Below are 21,389 nucleotides of genomic sequence, written 5' to 3'. Positions count from 1 at the left end.
GTTTGGGTTTCGTAACCACCATTCTACAGAGTCTGCAAACTGCATTTTTGTTGAAAAAATCAAAAGCCTTCTTGATAGGAATGCCTGTGTAGGTGCTGTAATCCTGGACCTCTTACCTTGATTGTCCAACAGGGGTCCCACAAGGCAGTATTTTGGGACCTATTTTATTTACTATTTATAGAAATGACCTTCCGGAAGTGTGTAAAAATGTAAACATTCAAATGTATGCTGACGATGCCGTTGTTTTTACACAGGGCAGAAATACTCATAAAGTTTCACAAATTTTAACAACAGCCATGACCCAAGTGCAAAGCTGGGTCAAAGATTCATGTCTTCAATTAAACACAAAGAAAACGGTCTGCATGATGTTCACTAAACAGCCAACCAGCTTTCAGCAGTCCGGCATTTACCTGGAAGGTGTAGAGCTTAGTCTAGCTAATGAGTTTAAATATTTAGGCCCAACATTGGACCCAACATTAACATTTAAAAAACACATCAAACAATTAACAAAGACGGTAAATTTTAATATAAACAATTTTAGACAGGTAAGATCCTTCATGACTATCAATGCTGCTCGAATGTTTTTACACGATGATTTTTTCACATATTGAATACTGTATAACCACATGGTCACTTTCTGCTGGCACAACACTTAAACCAATACAATCTCTTTTTAAAATGGCCATAAAAATCTTTGACAAAAAGCCATTTTCGTTTCACCATTGCACTGTTTTAGATAAACATAATTAAACCATAACCCTAGTTATAGTTCGCCTTCACTCGTCACCTGTCATCCAAACATGGAAGTCGGTCACATCCCTCAACACAGCAGCCAAATAATCCAAACAAGAAACTCAACTAAAACTTAAAACAACAAAAAAACAACCGACTTATCTTAAATGCCAGGAGAGAGACCTGGCTGGCACCCCTAAAACAAAATATTAAAGGATCATCACATCTCAAAGTCAAACTGTCACAGTGCACGCACGTACGCTCAACTCCTCGAAAGGGGCTATAATTGTAACAGACTTTTCCAGTAGCCACCACTGGCTTGCAGTTAATGTGGCTGGCAGGTCATACTCTGCTGCATATATGTTACCACGTTACTGGCATTGTCTTGTAAAATAACATGGACTTGGCTCTTCTCAATTTTCCATGCATTTAACATCTCCTCAGTTGCTGTAGCTATGGCCTCTCCTGTGTGTGAGCCACGAAACTGTTTAACATGTAGCATCTATCCACTGAGCTGTCAAACTCATTAAGGACATTAGACACACGTCTGAGCTCCATAGATCAGTTGTGAAACCACAACAACGTTTTCCAAGCATTTCGAAATTAACTCACAGACTTCTTTGTGCTTCAACGGGATAGCCGTTTCGGAGATGAAATGTCGGTTTGGAATTTTGTAACAAGGCTCCAAATGTTGAAAACCCACATTTTCAACAACAGAAAGTGGTTGGTCATCCAGCAAAATGAATTCAGTAACTCTCTTCGTTATTAGCTTTGCTTTGTTGCTGTCTGGAGGGAGTTTCTGCCGCTTCTCAACAGTTTCCTGTAATGTTTGTTGTTGCGGCTCACTTTTTCTCTTGGCACTTGTTGCTAGCACAAAGTTGGCATACTCCTTTCCATGATTCTTTCACAAATGTTTTAACAAGTTTGTGGCGTTGAAGCTTCCAGTGCTGCTGCCATCCCTCGACACACTCGCGTTGCATAAATAACACTCGGCTCGGTCTCACTCTGGCTCTAGTTTCTGCTCACGGCTATCTCTTGACAGCATGTCGCGTAAAGTAATGGTAGCGGCTTAAGGATCGGATTGGACAACTTGTACTATGTTGTCCAATATATCCGATCCCGTAATTTTGGCTAGTATCGGACCGATACCGATACTGAGTATCCCTGATACGGCGCATCCCTAGTTTTCAACTTTACCAATCTGACAACTGAGAGGAGGAACAACCACCACAATCATGAGCATTAGCACGACGTTTCAGTGTTGCAGGTATTTATTTTGCAGCCTTTTCAGATGTAATATGTGTGTAGTATGTGCTCATCGGGTAGCTTCATTGTTGTGGTGTATGTGTGGAAACTGCAGCTAACTGCCTACCGAAGCAGAAAACGTGTGCTGCAGAATACTATAACCGGGATATAGCAACGTAGCCTATGTTACGTTTGTATCAAGTCTTTTTATCATTAAAACACTCACTGTTATTGTGTTGAAAAATATGTTGGCCTCTTCCAATTTCACTGACTGGAGCTACCAACATATTTATCTCATATTTATCTTACTCGTGGCTTCACAAAGTTTGGCTTGATTACAATATGATTATTGGCCACAAATGTGTTCTGTACAATAAAATTTTTTACTGTTTGTTGTTGTACTGTTAGAACTGTTGTTTTGTTGTTTATTGCAGCGACTCACCTTGTTCTGCATTGTAAATCACCTCCTTGATGTGATTAAAAATTCAATGAGCAATTGTAAGTATCAAGGTCATCATAGACTGCTATAGTTACTTTTACTACAAAAGCCCAGGTGATAATCACATGTTTTTTGGATCAATATCTCATGCAATAATGTTTCCTCTGTCATTATTTTCCTTCTTATTGAACATTATTTCATTTTAATCAGTATCTTCTTTCGTCAGGAGAATGAATCCGCTGCCTGTTCCTTGTGCCAAAAATATCCAGGGCTAGAACCAAACTGTTATAGAACTAATGTATCCGTAGCAGCTCAAAAGTTGTTTTCAAACAAATAAAAAAGACAATAACTTAAGCGTACTTACATGTTGTGGTTGTGAACTTCCAGAAGCATCAGAATCTCCATAGCTGCCAAAGAGAGTAGAAGCTGAAACTTCTTTCCAAGTCCATTTTTTGCTCAAGCTTACATGTCTTAGCACCTATGCACTGTATGGCATATTGGGGGTGTGCTACAGAAGTTAACGGGTGTGCAACATGAGCTGGTGGGCTTGCCACAACGAGCCAATTGGCTTAGATCACTGACATCAAACTGACAAGACGTTACACTGGCAAATTTTTTCGAGGGGGGCTGAGCGTTACATGCAGCTAATGCTGCAGCTAACAGGAGGACGTAGGAGAAGCCGCGTTTCTGCAGACTTTGATTTTTTTCACATAGATGTGCCTAAACATGCATAGGACACATGGAAAACACACTAAAGAGCATATAAAACCAGAAAAAACATAATATGATCCCTTTAATCCTCATTTTCAACAAACCTTCCTCCTCACTGCTGTCTACCACTGCCCCTGTCTCAAGCTCCCTGTCATATCTCACACTGACCAATGCACACAGCTCCTCTAATGAATAAGACATGTCTATTCTGAAAGAGAGAAAACAGAATGCACGGTGCAATAAACAATCAATATTATGTTAATTTACTCGATCGGAGAAATCAGATGTTTATGAACATATCCCGGTCAGTAATAAAATGCATTTGTATAAAAATAAATACAAAGGGATGTGGAGATTTGATAGACACTTCTGACATCCAAAGGACATGCTTGTTATATGGAACACCAAATAAAACTTATTTTCATTGGTTATCTGGATTTATACAAACACCAGATAGAAGGTGACAAGTGCATCCCATCTATCATAAAAAGTCAAAATCATCAAAAGTGGAGATACATGGACAGCGACGATATATAAACATTGCACAAAAAGTAAGGGAATTTGTGTTTGGTAGATTATTTATTTGTTGTAACAATGCTTCTTGGCAATAAATCTTATACTGTTGGAAAGCCTGTTTATTTCCCATTTAAATGGTGCCACATTTGTATGGAACATGCATTTGTGAGATAAGCAGTAGAGCTGAGTATATGGGTTGCGCCCATGAAAAACTTGCCAAATCTTCTCAGCCAATGCATTTGTGTATGAGTCTACACTCTATGATGTAATACAATTATTACACTATTAGGAGAAAAATATTTACCTGCTCCGAAACTTTGTTGGCAGCAATCCTGTACAGCAGCATGTTGGTCATATGTATAAAAATATATACAGTATATATGGCGAATATATTCAAAGTTATGTACATAAAATAAAAGGTTGTTCTAGAGTGAGAGAGAGGCAGTAGCTATAAATAAGTAGGCATTAATAATAATTTTTGTGCAGTGACTCAGTTAATAAATAAACAGTTATAGTACAGTGAATAATTAAACAGTTGTTGTGTGGTGACTAAATTAGTATATAAAGAAATACACAGTTATATTGCAGTGAATAAATAAACAGTTAGTACAGTGACCAATCTGTAATAAAGTTGGGGTGCAGTGACTGAATTAGTATAAATAGACAGCTATAATGCAGTAACTAAATAAACAGTTCTAGTGCAGTGAATGAAATAGTTATTGCACACAGTAAGAAGATTATTATTATTACCCCCTTGAAATTTTCAAAATGGCCTCCCCATCGAGGTTTTTTTCACGTAAACTCACTGAAATTGGTACACATTGAGCTTGTCAGGACCAACAAAAAATCCTCTTGCACCGTTTCAAAAAAACAAAATTGCAGATTTCAGCCTTCCTATTTCAACAAACTTTTCCGAGGGTGTTCATCCAATCGACTCAAACTCAGTGTTAGTGTGTTCTAGACATGTTGGAGATATGTAGTTGTGCGACGCACAAAGATTTGTCAAAGGGGGTGGCTCAGTAGCTCCCCCTTCACTATTTCAAACATGTAGCCCGTTTAACAAACAATTCAGAATTTTACTATGCATAGCCATCATGACAACACCTACGAAAAAGCATCTTGGACCCATGCCCAAAATCAAACAGGAAGTCCACAAATTACATTTGATTTTCAAAATACTGCCTACTGCCTAAGTAATAAAAATTGTGTTTATTTGAGTCATCTCCTCGGAGGGGCTTGATCTGATAGTAAAACTGTTTTGGTTAGCTTATTGTACACATCGAGCAGATCCATAGTTGTTTAGTATGACTGTACGTCAAGGGGTGTGGCCACAGCAGGAGGTCAAACTTTGATGTTTTCAGTGTTTGCCTGTTTTAAATCATAAAAACACTGTTTGTTTAAATCATCTGCTCGGAGGGGCTTGATCTAATTGTTATTTTTTGGGTCAGCTTATTGTACACATCGAGAAGATCCATAGTTGTGCGCAGCATGACTGTATTTCAAGGGGCGTGGCAACAGCTGGTTTTCAAACTCAGTCGTTTACACTGTTTGCCGATGATATCAAATCATTGTAACTGTCATATACAATACTCTATCTTCCTCAACTTTCACATGTATGATCTTGGTTGGCCCCTGAACACATTGGAATAAGCCTAAACAGCCTGTGTGACAATGACGAAGGATTTCTCGCCATCAAACAGTAAGTGGCTGTAACTCCCATATACTTCGTCTGTGATTCACATGTATGATCACAGTTGGCCTCTGAACACAGTGACATAACAATATCTAACTGTAACCATAGTGCCCCCTACTGCAAGGACTAAGTACTACCTCCCCTATAAAATGTCACATTTCCTTCAAATTTCACATCAAAAATGTCAGTACTGGTCTGATCACATCTAACCTAATAAAATGATACCGTTAACATAGCGCCCCCTACTGGAAAGAGGCTGTACTACGTCTCATATACTTTTTCTGATCCGCTCCAAATTTTACAGGTATAATCAGGGTTGGCTTCTGAACACAGTCACAAAACAATAATAAAGTTTAACCATAGCGCCCCCTACTGCAAATAATAAGTACTACCTCCAATATACAATGTCAGATTTGCTCCAAATTTCACAGGTATAATCAGGGTTGGCCTCTGAACACAGTCACATAACAATAAATAACTGTAACCATAGCGCCCCCTACTGCAAGGACAAAGTACTACCTCCTAACAATGTTTAATTTGCTCCAAATTTCACAGGTATCATGACAGTGCCAGCCTGAACTGCTCTATGTAAAAATGGTCTTTCATCTTTATTGCGTTGCCTATTTGAACATGCCAGTACTACAACTTTTACACAAATTGATCTGCTGGCCTCCTCCATGCCGCCATGTCGCTTCTGCTGCTTTCCCCGTGGTCGCGACACACCCCGACATGCACGAAGTGCGAGGGCCCTTCATCACGGCTTGCAGTTTTAATTGCACATTGTATTCCCGTCTTGTTTTGAGGGGGTTATGGGTTGAGGAGTTTGTCTACAGCTTTGGGAAAGAAGCTGTTCCTTAGTCTGTTTGTTCGTGTGCAAAAGGTTCTGAGTCTGCCCAAGGGAAGGGTGGTGAAAATGCCGTGTCCAGGGTGAGATGTGTCATTTTTGATGGATGAGGCTCGCTTGTGAAGGTGGCTCAAGTGGATGTCTCTGAGACATGGGAGCCAACAATCCACTGAGCCGTTTTGATGATCCGCTGAAGATCCTTATTTTCTGCTGTGGTGCAGCTGGAGTACCAGACAGTACAGCCTTATGTCAGGATGCTCTCGATTTTGCAGCAGTAAAAGTTCTTCAGTAGCTCATGTAGTAGTCTGTTGCGCCTCAGGGTCCTCAGGAAAAAGAGGCGTTGCTGTGCCTTCTTTACCAGATGTGCTGTGTTCAGGCTCCAGCTCAGGTCCTCTGAGAGGTGCACTCCCAGGAACTTAAAGCTGGAGACACGGTCCACCTGTTCCTGGTTTATGTGCAGACTAGTGTGGAGTGTTTTTTGATTCTCTTCTGTAGTCAATAGTTATTTCCTTGGTTTTCTTTGTGTTGAGGTGCAGGTTGTTGTTTTCACACCACACAGAGAATGTTTGGACCTCCTCTCTGTAAGCCGCCTCATCGTTGTTGGAGATCAGTCCTACATTGGTGGTGTCGTCTGCAAATTTGAAGGTGTTGGAGCTGTGGGTGGTTGTGCAGTTGTAGGTGTACAGGGAGTAGAGGATTGGACTGAGGACGCAGCATGGGGTATTCCAGTGTTGAGGATGATGGTCGAGGAGATACCGTCTCCTAGCCTGACATCCTGAGGTCTGTTGGTGAGAAAGTCCTTGATCCAAAGACAGAGGGGGGTTCCTAACTGCAGTGTTTGCAGTTTGCTTGGCTGGATGGAGTTGAATGCAGAACTGAAGTCAACAAACAACATTCTGAGTGTGTAGTGCAAGTGAGATGGCGTCTCTGTGGATCTGTTGGTCCTGTAGGTGAATTGGTGTTGATCAAACCTAGTGGGGATGTGTTTTGATAAATGTTAGTACCAGTCTCTCCATGCATTTCATGATTACTGTAGTCAGGGCAACTTGCCGGTATTCATTCAGGCTTGAGACTGCTAATGTTTTTGGTACTTGGATGATTATTGCTCTTTTCAGGCAGTTGGGGACTGTGGCTTGTTGTAGTAACTTGTTGAAGATTGGTGTGAAGACTGCAGCAAGCTGGGGACGCCATCTGGACCGGCTGCTTGGCTGCAGTCTATATTCTGAGGAGGGCCCTCTACACCTGATGGGTCTGTAGGACGAGTGGCTGGTTGTTCTCTAAGGGTGTGAGGGGGGTGGCTGTTTCCTTGTTAAGACCCTGACACACCAAGGAGGCCGTCGGTCCGTCGATGAGTGGTCGTCACCCTAGTTTTAGTGGTGTGTCCAGCTCCGTCGCTACCCGTTGAATCGCCGTGAGCCGTTGCAGTTGGGGGTAGGAATCTCTCTGATTAGCTGTTCAGCTAAGCAAAACAGGAAAGCCAGTGCACGAGAAGACATACGAAAGCGCCTCTTCTATTCTTGTTTCACTAATAAAACACCAAGGGCTGACAATGGCAGCACCATTTTCAAATTTTTATCAGACATTATTTTCAATTAGAAGTACCTATATTACGAGTGTTGAGCGACAGTGGTGAGAAAATTGTATTCTCGTATCACAACAACGGTTATTTATGTTCTTCTTTGTCGTTTTCTGGTTTCTCCTTTTTGGAATGACGATTACAGACTACTGCCACCTGCTGGCATTGAGAGTTATTGCCTCTCCCTCTTTACTATTTCTTTAATGTGTGCTATTACTAATCTTGACCTACTTAAAAATATGACTTATTATCCCACTTTAATTATATGGCTTTTTCAGTGAAGTTAATAGCTTCTTGTCATACTCAGAGTCGCCATAGAAAATTGAATGAATGAATAATTAATAGGGATGTTAATAATAAACTATATCACGGATAACCAACTAAAGGCCTTTTGGCTGATTGATACTGTTAAATAGGTAAAAGGCCACAACTAAAAAGTTGTTCTAAAAAAATATATTTAATGGCAAAAGAATATAAACATATAATAATAAACATATTTTTTATATTGAAAAATACACTCTTTGGGAACTTGTCTAACCACATGCCTTTTATTGAAAATAGTATCAGTTTCTTGGATCCTTATAAAAGGAAACAAGCAAAAAAAGAAAGGATGTGGGAAGATTTCTCCTTAAACGGATGAGAATGTGATTATTTGTGAATTGTGCAATTCTGTTGTGAAATATAGCAAAAGTACAACAATTCGTTACAATTTGATTCAGTACCATTCGTTCCAATCCCATGCAAATTCATTATTGAATCAATGTGAGTTTTTACTTTATGGAACTCACAAAAAAGAAATGTATAATTTCAAAAGAACAATTCCTGATGTTTCTTACTTGTCCAAGAGACAAAAGACTATACTATCTGAACAAACAAATATTCTGACATATATGCATTGTCTCAGACAAGGTGTCTAGAAGTTTAACATAACATTGCTTTATAAGCAAGAAATCATTACTTTGTTACTTAATAGTGGTTTCAAACACATACTATGCCAGTCTCGTAACCTGAAGTGATAGGTCTGGGATTTGGATTCATTCTCAGACTGTTGTACTGTTGTACCACAATTGGTACGCACCAATTGTGGTACTTGGGCTCACTCTTGTGGTACGCTGGGAGTCTGATTTTTTTTTTTCTTTCTTTTTTTGTTAATGAAGCAGAAACTGAGGTCGATGCAAGTGGAGACGTTAGTAGCACCGTTTACATCAAGTTTGGATTTGTTTGGAGTGGCACAGAGAATGAGCCCAGGCCATGATGTGCGGTGATATTCTCTGTAATGAATGTATGAAATCTTCACCCATCCTCAGACTGCATCTTACAACCAAGGGCGTTTCTAGGTTTCTGAAACACCTGGAGCTTAGCCCAGAAGGAAATGGCAAATATGCGCGGTATGCACGTGCAGCAAATTTATTGTATGCTTTATTGCGCATGCAAAAATTTTCATAATGCTTTACCTAAATAAACAAAATACACAGTTTATTATAGCTTTAAATAACTACCTGACTGCTGGGCTGCTTATACCCAGACATCTAAAGTTCCATTCAAGTTATTTCAGAGTAAAATGAATACAAGTGAGACAGACCTTACATTACCTATATGGATCTGACTGGGGATAGGATAGGTTAATTCACTTGAGGTGGTAAACAGTCTGGTTATGTTTTTAAACCGTTTATTCTTTTGCCAGAAGGACTATCTAGAAGGACTAGGCTACTTTATTTTGAGATGCCCCTGGAATCCCCATGTTTCTTTCTAGTGTAAAGCACACGGGACATCCAACAAATAACTAACTACCATTAGTGACTAGAATAATTTCATAACTTCTAGACTGAATTGAATTAATGCATTCTATGGTTACCAGTAAATATACCAATAAATACCAATGGTAAAAATACCAATTCCCTTTGCCCAAACACAAAAGTGCCTCATTCACGAAACACCAACAGTAAACATTAAGCAAAAGTAAACATTGAGATGTTTAATGAGTCACACAGTCATGTATGTATTCTTTACATGTTTTTCTTCATTAATTTCTTATCTTGTACAGTGTGTCTCTGTCTTAAACGTTACTCTCCACTTTACCTATTGTTTTTCCTTGTACATTTATCGTGTACAGTATGTTTCTGGTCTTTGCCTTAACTTTTACACTTTACATATTGTTTTACTTTGTATATTTAATGAGTTACCTAGGCTGTGACGGTAAATTTGACAGCGGTGCGTTCAGAGACACTCGGAAATTCCACGGTTGAATACAGAGATTTTGTTGCTCTGTTGTCATGCGGTAAACGAGGGGCGTTCAAGCACCGTCGGAAATTTGAATTTTTTATTTATTTTATTTTTTCAAAAAAAAATTATTCAGGGCTTATTGAATAATATCCGGGGCTTTAGCCCCAAATAAAACAGCCTAGTGACGCCACTGCTTACAACCATGCACTCAGTTGCTTAAAGGAACCCCAGTGGATTTGTATCTAAGAAAACGTGAGGAACAATTCAGTTTAGTGCTACACCAAAGCACAAGAAGCTTTGTATCGTGCCAGTCTTCGCATAGCAAAAGCCGATACCGCTTTCCAATGAAACTGTTGCAGAGAATAGAAGCAATGTCAGAGGATGTTAAAAGCACACTGATTCAGCGTATTGAAAGTAGTGGTTATTTTTTATACAGCTCGATGGGACTGCAGATGTTGCAGGTATGGCCAATTTTCTCGTTAACATAAGAAATGAACATCATAGCACAGCTCAAGAGGACTTTCTGTTCTGTCAGTCACTTCAGACCAGAACTACAACTTAACACATATTCCAGCTCCTGAATGCTTGTTGCAAAAGAATGAGCTCGATTGGAAAAAGTGTATTGGAGTGTGCACTGATGGCACAAGGGCTCTGACGCCCCAACGGAGTAGAAGGAGTAGAAGCGGAGTAGAAGCCCGAATTTGTGACTTTGCACTGGAGATAAGATGGACTCAATGCAGCATCCATCAGGAGGCCCTCGCAGTGAAGAAAATGCCCAAAGAGCTTAAGTTTGTACAAGACTCAGCTGTGAAAACAACTTCATAAAGGCAAGACCGATGCATTCTCGTGTATTTTGTGTGCTCTGTGATGAGATGGGCAGTGACTAACTTCTGCTCCACACAGAAGTAAGGTGGCTTTCAAGCGGAGAGGTGCTTTCGAGGCTTTTCGAGTTGCATGGAGGTCAACATGTTCTTACAGGACAAAACGTTTTTGAAGGCACAGTGTGGCTCAGTCAGGTGGCATGCCCGTCGGACATTTTCTGTCATTTAAATTAGCTGAATTTGGGGCTACAGTGATTTTGATGTATAGGACAAAATCAAGGCAATAATGAAAAAGATGGTTATTTGAAAACAAGGTCAAAACAGGTTATGTTTTAGCTTTCCCAAACTTGAAGAGTTTTCTGTCTGACAACGACCTGACCCTTGCAGATGAAGTCAGGGACAACATTGTTGCGCACCTTGTCTCTCTCATGAGAAATTGATGTTGGAGATTATAAATCATTACAATTTCTATGAAAATTACCTGTAAAATCAAAAATATTTAAGCTGTTTAAGCTGACACTCATCTGAAACACCAGAGGACAGTGAAATAAAACAGCAAACCACTGGACACAAGGACACAAGTGAATGTTTGGAATGGTGGTGAGGCTGGCGGCGTTCAGGAGAGCTGGTACAATCAGAGCGAGATACTTGAAAAGGAAAAACAGAACAATCGTAAGAATCTCATTAGAAAGGACAACGACAATCTCCAAAGATTCTAAGAGGCCTATATACCACAGAAGTGCAACGACAATCTGCGTTGCTGGAAGTCGAGGTGGGGTATAAGTGCTGCAGATGATGATGCAGCCCCACACCTCTGAAACTGGAAACAGAGGAAGAACAGATCCAAAAAACACACAACAAAAAAGCCCTAACCTAAGAATAGTAGAACTTTAGAAAAACATTTCACTAAAAAATAACAAAATAAACAAGGAGTCAAAACCATGATATTTGAACCATGATACCATGATACTGTAAATATAGCCTACAGAGACTCCTACATTGATTTTTGTGGATTCAGTGATGAAAGCAGTAAATCTTTAAATACACTTAATAGCTCACATCCTTGTCTTCTTGCTGTGCAGACAATAAGGTCGAGAGTCGAACAGAACGTTGGAATGGGTTGAAACAAAATTGCTTGTTATAAATAATAAATGTTGAAGTAACAAACACTGCATGTAGTAAATGATAAATGTCTGTTGGATGTAATGAATGGTGAAGATCTAATCGATGCATTATCAATTTTATTTTCAATTCACACACATTTTCAAATCACATGTTTTTCATCACCTTTTTTATTATCACTTGTTGTTACTTCCACAGTTAAGGACGTTTTCTTTTAATGATAAATTAAAATGTCTGTGTTGAGAGTGAAAAATGATGAATGAAAGACAATGTCAAAAAGAGAAATAAGACTAGTGTGCACTCATCCAAGCAAAATGCATACAGGTGCAGGACAAAAAAATAAATAAATTGTATTAAAATAAATCTTAATACTTAATGAAGGACATTTGAAACTATTTAATTAGTCAATAATTTTATCAAATCAGAAAAAAAAATCAGATTGACCTAAAATTGACTAACTTATCTTTTTAACGTATTTACTGTGATTGTTGAGTCAACAATGACTTACCTCAGACTGGTGTCCCTTTTCCTTATCCTGATGCTTTTCTGTCAATTTCTGAGAGGACTCTCTGAGTATCCTGAGTCACTTCAATACAGCCAGGAATTCCTCTTGCTACTTTGGGACTCCGATACAGGAGTATTGGACTCCACGGCATTCCTCTCAGAAATCATTCGGCATGGTTGTTCCGTGGGGAGTAGGAGTTGGAAATCCAAACCAACGGCGGTGAGGAAAAGGGGCAGACGTGGCAGAGTGCACCAAAGTGCACAGTCCATCCGCAACAAGATTGACATTCTACAGGCAAATGTCCACTTTTTATTGGAGTATAAGAACGCCTGTGTTATTGCCCTGATGGAGACATGGCTCAAGCAGCATGATCTTCAATCTGATCTGGAAATAAAAGGCTTTGGCGAACCGCTGCGATTTGACAGAGACCCGGCAGTGACTGGGAAATCACTGGGTGGTGGGCTCTGTTTATATGTTAATAAAAACTGGTGTAACACAGCGTTTATAAGGGAATCACTGTACAACCCTGATATAGAACTTTTAACAACATCTGTTCTGTTATTACTCTTGTTTATATCCACCCAAAGGCAAATGCTGATATTGCAACTCGGACCATTGCGACACCTGTACACAGGCTACAGAGCATTGCACCAGATGATGCACCCAGCTTTGTTATGGGTGATTTAAACTCTTCAGGGGAGTGAAAGAAAGGAAAAGTCCTGGCCCAGATAATATCAGCAGGCGACTTTTCTAGAAACTCAAAGACGATTTGATTTCTTGAAGGAAGTGAGTGTGGGGGAGTCTCAAATGTTTTTTGGAAGTGAGTTACAGAGGGTGGGAGCTGCAATGGAGAAGGCCCTGTGCCCCCAGGACCGATAGTTTATCCTGCAGGGGGGATGAAGTTTGCATCGGCAGACCTGAGAGTGCGGGTGGGAGTGTTCCGGTGTAGGAGCTCAGACAGGAAGGGGGGGGGGGGGGGCAGGTTGTGTAGGGCTTTGTAGGTGAGGAGTTTGAAGTTGATACCTTTAAGAAGATTGCTAGGAATTACAATTTTTGTGCAACTCAGGAAAAATTAGACCCGTTTCAATTTGCTTATAGGGCAGGTAGGGGGTTGAGGATACTGTAGGCACCAGAGTCACCTGGATGGTGGTGCAAAAAATTGTGCACGGTTGCTTTTTACCGACTTTTTCGACTGGTACCATTGTTGTTATACAATATTACAAAAAAATAAATAAAAGACCTTACTAATTTCTATATTACAAAGACCCAATGGTAATCCATCATAAGCACAGCATTAAGCAACATTTAGCAAAGTTACAGTGGCAAGAAAAAACTTCCTTTTGAGAGGCAGAAATCTTGGGAAAAAACAAGACATGATGAACAGCCATCTGCCCAAACTGCACTGGGATTGAAAAATGGGATAGAGGAAGAAGCAGAAAGAAGGACAGGGACAAACTGGGGTGGGGGCAATGCAGCATGCGATTCCCACCAATGATCCAGAGGAACCTATGAGAAAAGAGAGCTTCGGAGCTCCCTGGAAAATATGTGGTTAGTATGTTACATAGTACATGCAGGTTTACAGATAGTGACATGCAGTAATATGATGGGAATGTGAAGAGAGATGGAGAGATAGTAAGTCAAGGTGCCAGTTCCCCTGGAAGTCTAAGCCTATAGCAGCATAACTATGAGCTGTTCTAGTGCAGAGAAGCCAATACAGGAGTAATGTGGTCCCTTTTCCTAGATCTAGTCAGTACACAAGCTGAGAGTCCGGTCGTAGGTATTCATGAAAGAGCTGGGTCTTTAGCTTTTTCTTAAAGGTGCAAAGGGACTCAAATGGAGTTTGGTAGTTCATACACATCAATCTTGATGAGAGCAAGTAGGATCCAATTGTTTTTTTTTTTGTTTACTACAGTATATGGTGTACTGCAGAGTGAGAGTAGAGAATTAGTGTGTGATTACTGACACAATCCCAGTGTTTGGTAACCAGCACTAACTTCTAGCTAAATATGAGCGTTGAAGAAGCAAATGGCAGCACTGACTTCTTTGCACAGTGATGTAGACCAGAAGGACTGAATGATGTCTAATAGAGGGAAGACATTATCCATTAACCGATATCTTGAATTGGAATTTAGTAAAATAAATCCATCTCATATACTTTTCCAAAATGGTGTCCCCCTGTGATAAGGAGAGCTCAATCCTCAGTGTTTCACAAAAAACGTTTAGATAAAAGGCCAAAATTATTCTCTTAATTGTTGTGAATTAATACATTGATTTCTATTTTAAACTTTTACATTTTATAGTTTTTAAGATATTGCAATTTAAACAGTGATGAGTTAACATTTGCTCAGATGAGAAGAGAAGTTGCTTACCTTAACTTTCTAGCTTGTTCAGCAAGCTCTTTATAATTTTTGGTATGAGAAAGTCCACAGTAACAAGATACCAGCCACTTTATAGATCAATCTTCTAAAGGGAAACCCAGATCAAGACAACAGAAACAGACGCTATCTTTATGTGTGCATCGAAAGCAGCTGCCAGTTCATCCTCCTTAGGTGCACTGGCATCTTGATGTTCAATAAGCTTATTGAACATCAAGATGCCAGTGCACCTAAGGAGGATGAACCATTGGAAGTGACGGCCAGCTCATGCAACCTAGGTCTGCCTCACAAATGCAGTGGCATTGGTTCTTCTGTGGTCGTCACACGTGAAATACATTTTCAATGTAAAATACTCAATAAGGTTTGAAAGTCATCTCTAATCTATGACCTAGCTATGTCACATGACTAAATCAACAGATGAGAAAAGTAAAATAGATTAGAATACTGGCTTAATCCTACATCACTAGTATCGGGGGAAACAAATTAGATCAAAATGTCCCTGCAGACCATGACACCAACTTTCTATTTTTATTGAATTTATATGCAGTTTTATCTGTTTGTAAGAATGATCCAACATGGACTTAATGTTTTTCTTTTTTCCCCACAGTGGCAGATTTCCAAAAGCTACAGGAAGCAAAGGATGTTTTGTGCAATCAAACCAAAAGAAAAAACTATGACCTTTGGAAAATAAGTGGTATTACTGTTTCATTTCACAACTGGTGTGCCTTAAATGACTCTGTAAAAACGGTATGTAATACATCTTTTTGATTTAGATTCATTAAAGTAGCCTCTAATCTCTATCATTTAGAAAAGCTGGTAACCTAACATATCGTCATTTGCAGTCAGTACACTGGGCTGTGAGAGATAGGAAGGAACCAATGTTGGAGGCCTCAAAAGCACAAGTCCCAGGCTCTGCCCAATCAGCAAGGACCTCTTTATGTGATGCCTTACCATCTTCAAGTAAGTCAATGTAAAACTGTCGTTAAATTATTATTTTTTGAAGTAATGTAAGGTATAGTAACTCAAATTATATTTGTGAATGCAAAACAACGTGACCCATGATAAATTAAAATATGATATGTAAGACAGTGTTAAACACCTGCAAAAGAGAGGAAATTACCTTCAATTTGAAGTCAGTCAATGTGGCTTTGAATTTTATGTGCTGGAAACTTCATTCCAACTGAAAATGGTATGGCGGGTTCAGGAGATGTGCACTATTACTTTTTTGATGCTAAGATGTAAGTAATCTTTTATGAATATTTTCAATATTAAATACTACAATGAATCCCAAGGGACACATCTTTGAAAGCTCATAACTTCAAAACTATGGGTGCTCAAGTATTCATACTTTTTAATATAGTTCCTAATGGTAAAATGCTTAAAATAATAATATCATATCATATTATGATACATATAGCGCCACCATGTGGTGAGATATCAAGCATTTTGTTTTCAATGCTAATAACTCACTAACAGTTAGCTGTAGGAAAATATTTTTCACACTGCCTGTTCCTTGGATGCTGCTGATCGTTTGCCAACCTATGGTCAATTCAGAAGTACATCACTCTGTATTTTGCAAAATTTGCAATTCATTTTTGCAACTTATCAAGTCTTTACATCAGGGGTGCAAACTTGTCACCTTTCGGCAAAATTCGCCGTTTTGGATCTCAATTAGCTAATTTGTGTGATTCACTATGATATGCAATAAAAATATTTGGGTAGTGGGGGGGTAAATCTGCGACGCGAGCTGTCATGCTTCTTACGGTCCCGTGAACGTTAAGTCATTTCTGATTGCTCAACACGGCCTGAAAAAAGTACTTCCGGGCCCTGCAGCCAATCATTGCAACGCAGTCGGCACGAACCCGTCCGCGTTGTTACAAAATCTCAGAGATGCGCGGCTGGGCGCTCAGACCCTCCGCGCCCACGGACCATTCTCGCGCCGACCGCGTTTGCGCAATATCGCCGCGCCAACCGCATGAAGCATGAAACCTGATTCAATGAGTCGCAGTCATAGACTGTAAAAATAATGGACAGGACAAGGTCCCCAGTCTAGTGAAGCTTTTATTTTTAGAGTTCCCCCTACTGACTGGCTGCTGTATAAACCCCGCCTCCTCAATAATAACAGACGGGATGTGGGTCAAAATGTAAAGCTAAAATACTCGTCACATAATTTTTTTTCAAACCTAAACTCTGCTGTGATTATTAGTTATTATCACCCTACATTGTGTTCAAGTGCTCATTTTTCTGTGAAGTTTGTTTTAAATAAGTTATTTGAGGTTGAAAAACGGGATTTTACGTCATATTTGACGATGATTGACAGCCGCTGATCTTGCGTAGCTCTCTTTGTGAATAACAAAAGTTATGTAGTGAAGGAAAGCCGAGACGCCATTGAATTTTTCCGTTCAGTTTTTTCGTCTTTTTTGAGCTGGAAAATAAGTTGTTCTGCAGTAAACTGTTCTAATCGACCTGTGGGAGCTAAGAGGATCTTTGCAGTTCTTTCGGTAAGTAAAAAAGTGATTTATGTGTCATTGGTTAAAGTCGTTATCTAGCTAGCTAACACATAAGCAGTCTAAGGTTAGCTGAAATGTTGTAAAGTTAGGTTACTTATCCGGCATGATTTTTTTTTAAATTTTATTTTATGAAATGAGCAAACCTAATAACTGACATGCTATGTTTCTTGATATTGTTCTATCGTTATTGTGATTGAAATTGTATTTAAAACCAAGAATTGTAATATAAAATCCGCTCACAGATGCGGTTCATTGACTGTACAGTTATTTTACAGCAAAAATAAAAACGTCTGGTAAAGTCTCAAAAAAGTATCGAGGGCAAAAACAAAGCCAAATAATTGTAATCTGGCCTGCATCATTACTAATGTGTACATGTTTACAGTCTGAGTGATAAGTGGGCTATACCGAGAGTAACAGGTTTTACTTTCACTGTGCAGGCTGAAATTCATAGTACTATATACGAGGGTAGAATATTTCTCTATGTATCCAGATGATTTAATATAACTGTTACTGATTTAAGAGACTAACCGAAATGTGAACGCAAACATCAACAACCGGCGGTGGTGTAATGTAATATTAACCGAGCATCATACTGCTTAAACGTGATAAATATTCTGCATTGTCTTCCACACACCAATTCAACAGTCACAAGTTGATCATATTGTACATTTAATGACGCTCATTCAGAATTTGTACGAAAAAATGTTTCGGTGATTGTGACTGTGTCTGTATTTAACACCTTTGAAAGGAAGGTGTTAATGCAGGAGACCAGTGTTACACACAACAGGCTGCTGTTACGTTAGTTAGGAGGAGACAGAGGCACAATCAAAGAAGACATAAAGATCGTGTTTTCCCCCACACATGTTAATATGTTTTAAATGTCATGCATTTATTTTTGATTTCGCTTCAATAATCGTTAACGAAGAGAAACACCATGATTAAACTACAGGCTATTGTTGCCTTTTTATAGCCATTCACCACAGTGAACATTCACAGCCTCTGTATTCAAAAGAATTTCAACATTGATATTTATTTCTTCCTATTTCCCTCTTTTCGCCAACATTATATTTTAAACTGGGGATTTCCTTTTTCTCGGGTCGTATCTCTCCCCCAGCTCGCCCCCTCCGGTGCGCTCCTCTCCATAATGCACTCGTCTCTTCCCTCTAAAGCTGCTGCTACTCTGTAGGACACTTTGATTGGGGCACCTCACCAATAAAATACTATTTTATATTTTATAAGCAGTTTGCCACCACACTGCACTTTTATTCTCCAGATGCATATGAGTATGTGCGTGACAACTTTAACAAAGCTTTACCACACAGTCACACCATCCGCACAGCTGATCCAGGATTTACTGTAGCATCTTTTACAGCACTAAAAGGTCATGTACAGGCAAACAGAGAGAAGGGAAAATAAACTTTTTGAGGAATTACAGCTAAAAAAGATTCTACTTTGCATACAGTACATCCTCTGATAAATAAAGTGAAGTACTTTGATTGAGTTTCTGTGGTGTTCCTGTAAGTGACCATGATGCAGCCAGGCTGAAGCAGCAGGTTGTGAAGGTGGACGCCATCATCTTGTCTTTGCAGTGCTGATTCTGAAGAGAACGCCTTCACATAGGACTCAACTCAAAGGTAAAGTTATCTCTCATATGATTGGACTGTGTTATTGTAACCGCTATCGGCATCAAAGTAATTTTAGTAACAATTTATAATCCTTCTTAAAATGTAAGGAAGACTAGCAGAAGATTTTAACAGCCTCTATGGTTCTGCAAGAAGTTCATGTTTAAATTGTTCTTCTTTCTGTCTTCAAGGAAATCAATGCCCAAAGGAAACAGCAGTCCAGAGTCTGATTCCAGCTCCGGTGAGGTTCTGCACACAAATTGGCTGTCTGATTATATGAGAATGTTTAACATTAGTTTAATTCATCAGGCTGGCCCATGTGATGACAGTTTAAAATAATCTTCAATAGAAAGTGGCAGGAACACTTTTGTCTTAAAACATAAATTCATAAAGCTGATCATATTATTGAATTCATCATGTCTTATTATATATTTTGTTTTTCCTTTTTAATAGTTCTCCTGTCTTTAAAATAAACTTTAGAAGCTGAAGTTTAGCAGAACCTGAGGACAGATCTGATTTCAGGTCTGAGGCATAAACATCACAGTAAAATTTATTCTACTTTACATTTAACTCTGTGATTGTTTTTCTTAATTACAGAAGATGCTCTCAGATTCAGATCCATCAGCAACCCCTGACAACATGGAGGACTCGTCCCCTGAGCGTTTCCTGTCCTCCCTCCATGGAGTTCTTCTCTTCAGTTATTAACTCTTGAAAACAGCAGCACAACATGCCAGACTGTTTGACAAGTGTGTGATTGAATAAATTGAAATGGAATCTCATGCGTATCTTGCTATGCTTATTGGCTTTAAATGTTTAATATTAAATAAGTTTGAAGGCCATTTATCTCAGACGAGACCGGCTGTGACAAGCTGAGCTCGTCTGTTAGCTTTGCTGTTGTCTTAGCTGTTGTTGGTCAAGAAGAAATTCATGTCAGTTCAAGGCCTTTTCAAATGTGAGCTATAAACTTAACTGCTAAATTATTTTACTGTGACCAACACTTTGTTGTACTCCAGTTAATCAGAGACAGTCATATCAGATTTTTAAAAAGTTTATTTAAACATTTTATGAAAAGAAATCTTTTCAACCCCTGGCTTCATTAACCATGTGGAAAATAAGTATGGGAGACAATCAGGTCCAATTGCTGGGACATAGGAGAAAGTATAAAAAATAATTTAACAAAGGAATCCCAAGAAAAATCAAATGAAGCATAGAGATCCTGGATGATTGTTTGACTGTTAAAATATGATGGAAAAGCAAATCCAACACAACCCTCCAGCATCTGGCCTTTCAAACACAGGGCAACATCATGTAAAGAAAAATAAATTAAATATTGACCTGGATCTCTGTGTTTTATCTGAGGATGACTATGGTAGCCTTCTCACTGTTCACTGTTACAAAGCACCAGACTCTGTCCACCTTCTTCAGACGTCGATCAGCTCCTCTGGGTGATGGCAGAGAGGACTCTTCATCTGGGAGAGCTGCTGGTGTAAGGTCATTTCTACCACAGTGGGTGAGCAGGGCATCTGGCACAGCTCTTAGTCCAAGCACAGGTGAAAAAAGGAGGAGGTTCCTTCAAACTAAGCGACCCCAGCCTGACCACTGTAACAGGTGTGCAGACAAAGGTTGAAATTAGTCATTTTTAGGTTCAGTTGATTGTAAAATGGAAAAGAAAACATCACCTTTCTATTTAATATTTAGCTGGTGTATGACTCAGTGTGATTTTTATTTTTAGAAGACTGTAGTGTTAACAATAGCTTGTTTTGACAATCCTCTTATGAAACTTAAATAAAAATCACAGGATATATAACTTTTAACAGATGATTTTAACTTACACTTCACCTCTGGAAGATGTCAGACCAGCTGCTTTTATCTCTAATTTGCCTAAATGAAGACACAAAAAACAATTGATTTATTGTTCACTTAAATATATTAGAAAAGCAGACTTGAATCACATTGCAGACTATCAGTTTCTAACAAAATACAACATATCTTACCACCTGTAGCCTACGGTCTGTGGTGCTAACCTAGCTTAAATATAGCTTAAATATAGAACGATTTTGTTAAAAACAGAGGACCCAGCAGCCCACGTATTTTCAGTACTGATCAAAATAGCTGGATTTTTAAAAACACAGTGTGTTTAAATATTAGACTTTGAATACGGCGGTTTGTTGTACTTACACATTTCTTCATCGTAGACCGGCAGAGCGCTTTCGGCGTAGCTGGGCTGCGTAAGTCATCAGGGCAGTACGCTAAGTGGGCGGGGCGTGTTACCAGGGCTCCTGCCCCCGGACCCTACTGCGCAGACTCTGGCTCCAAATGACGTCAAAATCGCAAGATGGAAGCGCCCCTAAGCGGCGTATTTTGGCTTCCAGAACGTTGAGTGGGAACAGCTACAGTGCGCGCCCACTGGTCGCAATGTGCAGCACATGGCTAATTTACATAACGTTATTTTTGT

The 21,389-nt window shown here is 39.3% G+C and overlaps 1 protein-coding gene and 1 long non-coding RNA gene across 6 annotated transcripts in view; both read left to right on the top strand.

Annotated features, from left to right (window-relative positions):
• The window catches only part of dnajc12 (DnaJ (Hsp40) homolog, subfamily C, member 12), a 101,449-nt gene that overhangs the window by 44,888 nt on the left and 35,172 nt on the right, over positions 1-21,389 (top strand). For all 5 annotated transcript variants that reach the window (XM_065959548.1, XM_065959550.1, XM_065959549.1 and 2 more), the window contains 2 exons: positions 15,410-15,549; positions 15,645-15,762. In XM_065959548.1, coding sequence (XP_065815620.1) covers positions 15,410-15,549; positions 15,645-15,762 — 258 coding nt within the window. The remainder of the gene's footprint in view (positions 1-15,409; positions 15,550-15,644; positions 15,763-21,389) is intronic.
• Positions 15,769-20,274, top strand: LOC136180352 (uncharacterized). The gene is made up of 3 exons (XR_010667044.1): positions 15,769-18,946; positions 19,126-19,175; positions 19,532-20,274. It is a non-coding gene; the product is annotated as an uncharacterized lncRNA (long non-coding RNA).

The sequence above is a fragment of the Labrus bergylta genome, chromosome 10 (assembly GCF_963930695.1).
Source record: "Labrus bergylta chromosome 10, fLabBer1.1, whole genome shotgun sequence".
NCBI classification, from domain to species: Eukaryota; Metazoa; Chordata; class Actinopteri; order Labriformes; family Labridae; genus Labrus; species Labrus bergylta.
This window is presented reverse-complemented; position numbering and strand designations above follow the sequence as displayed.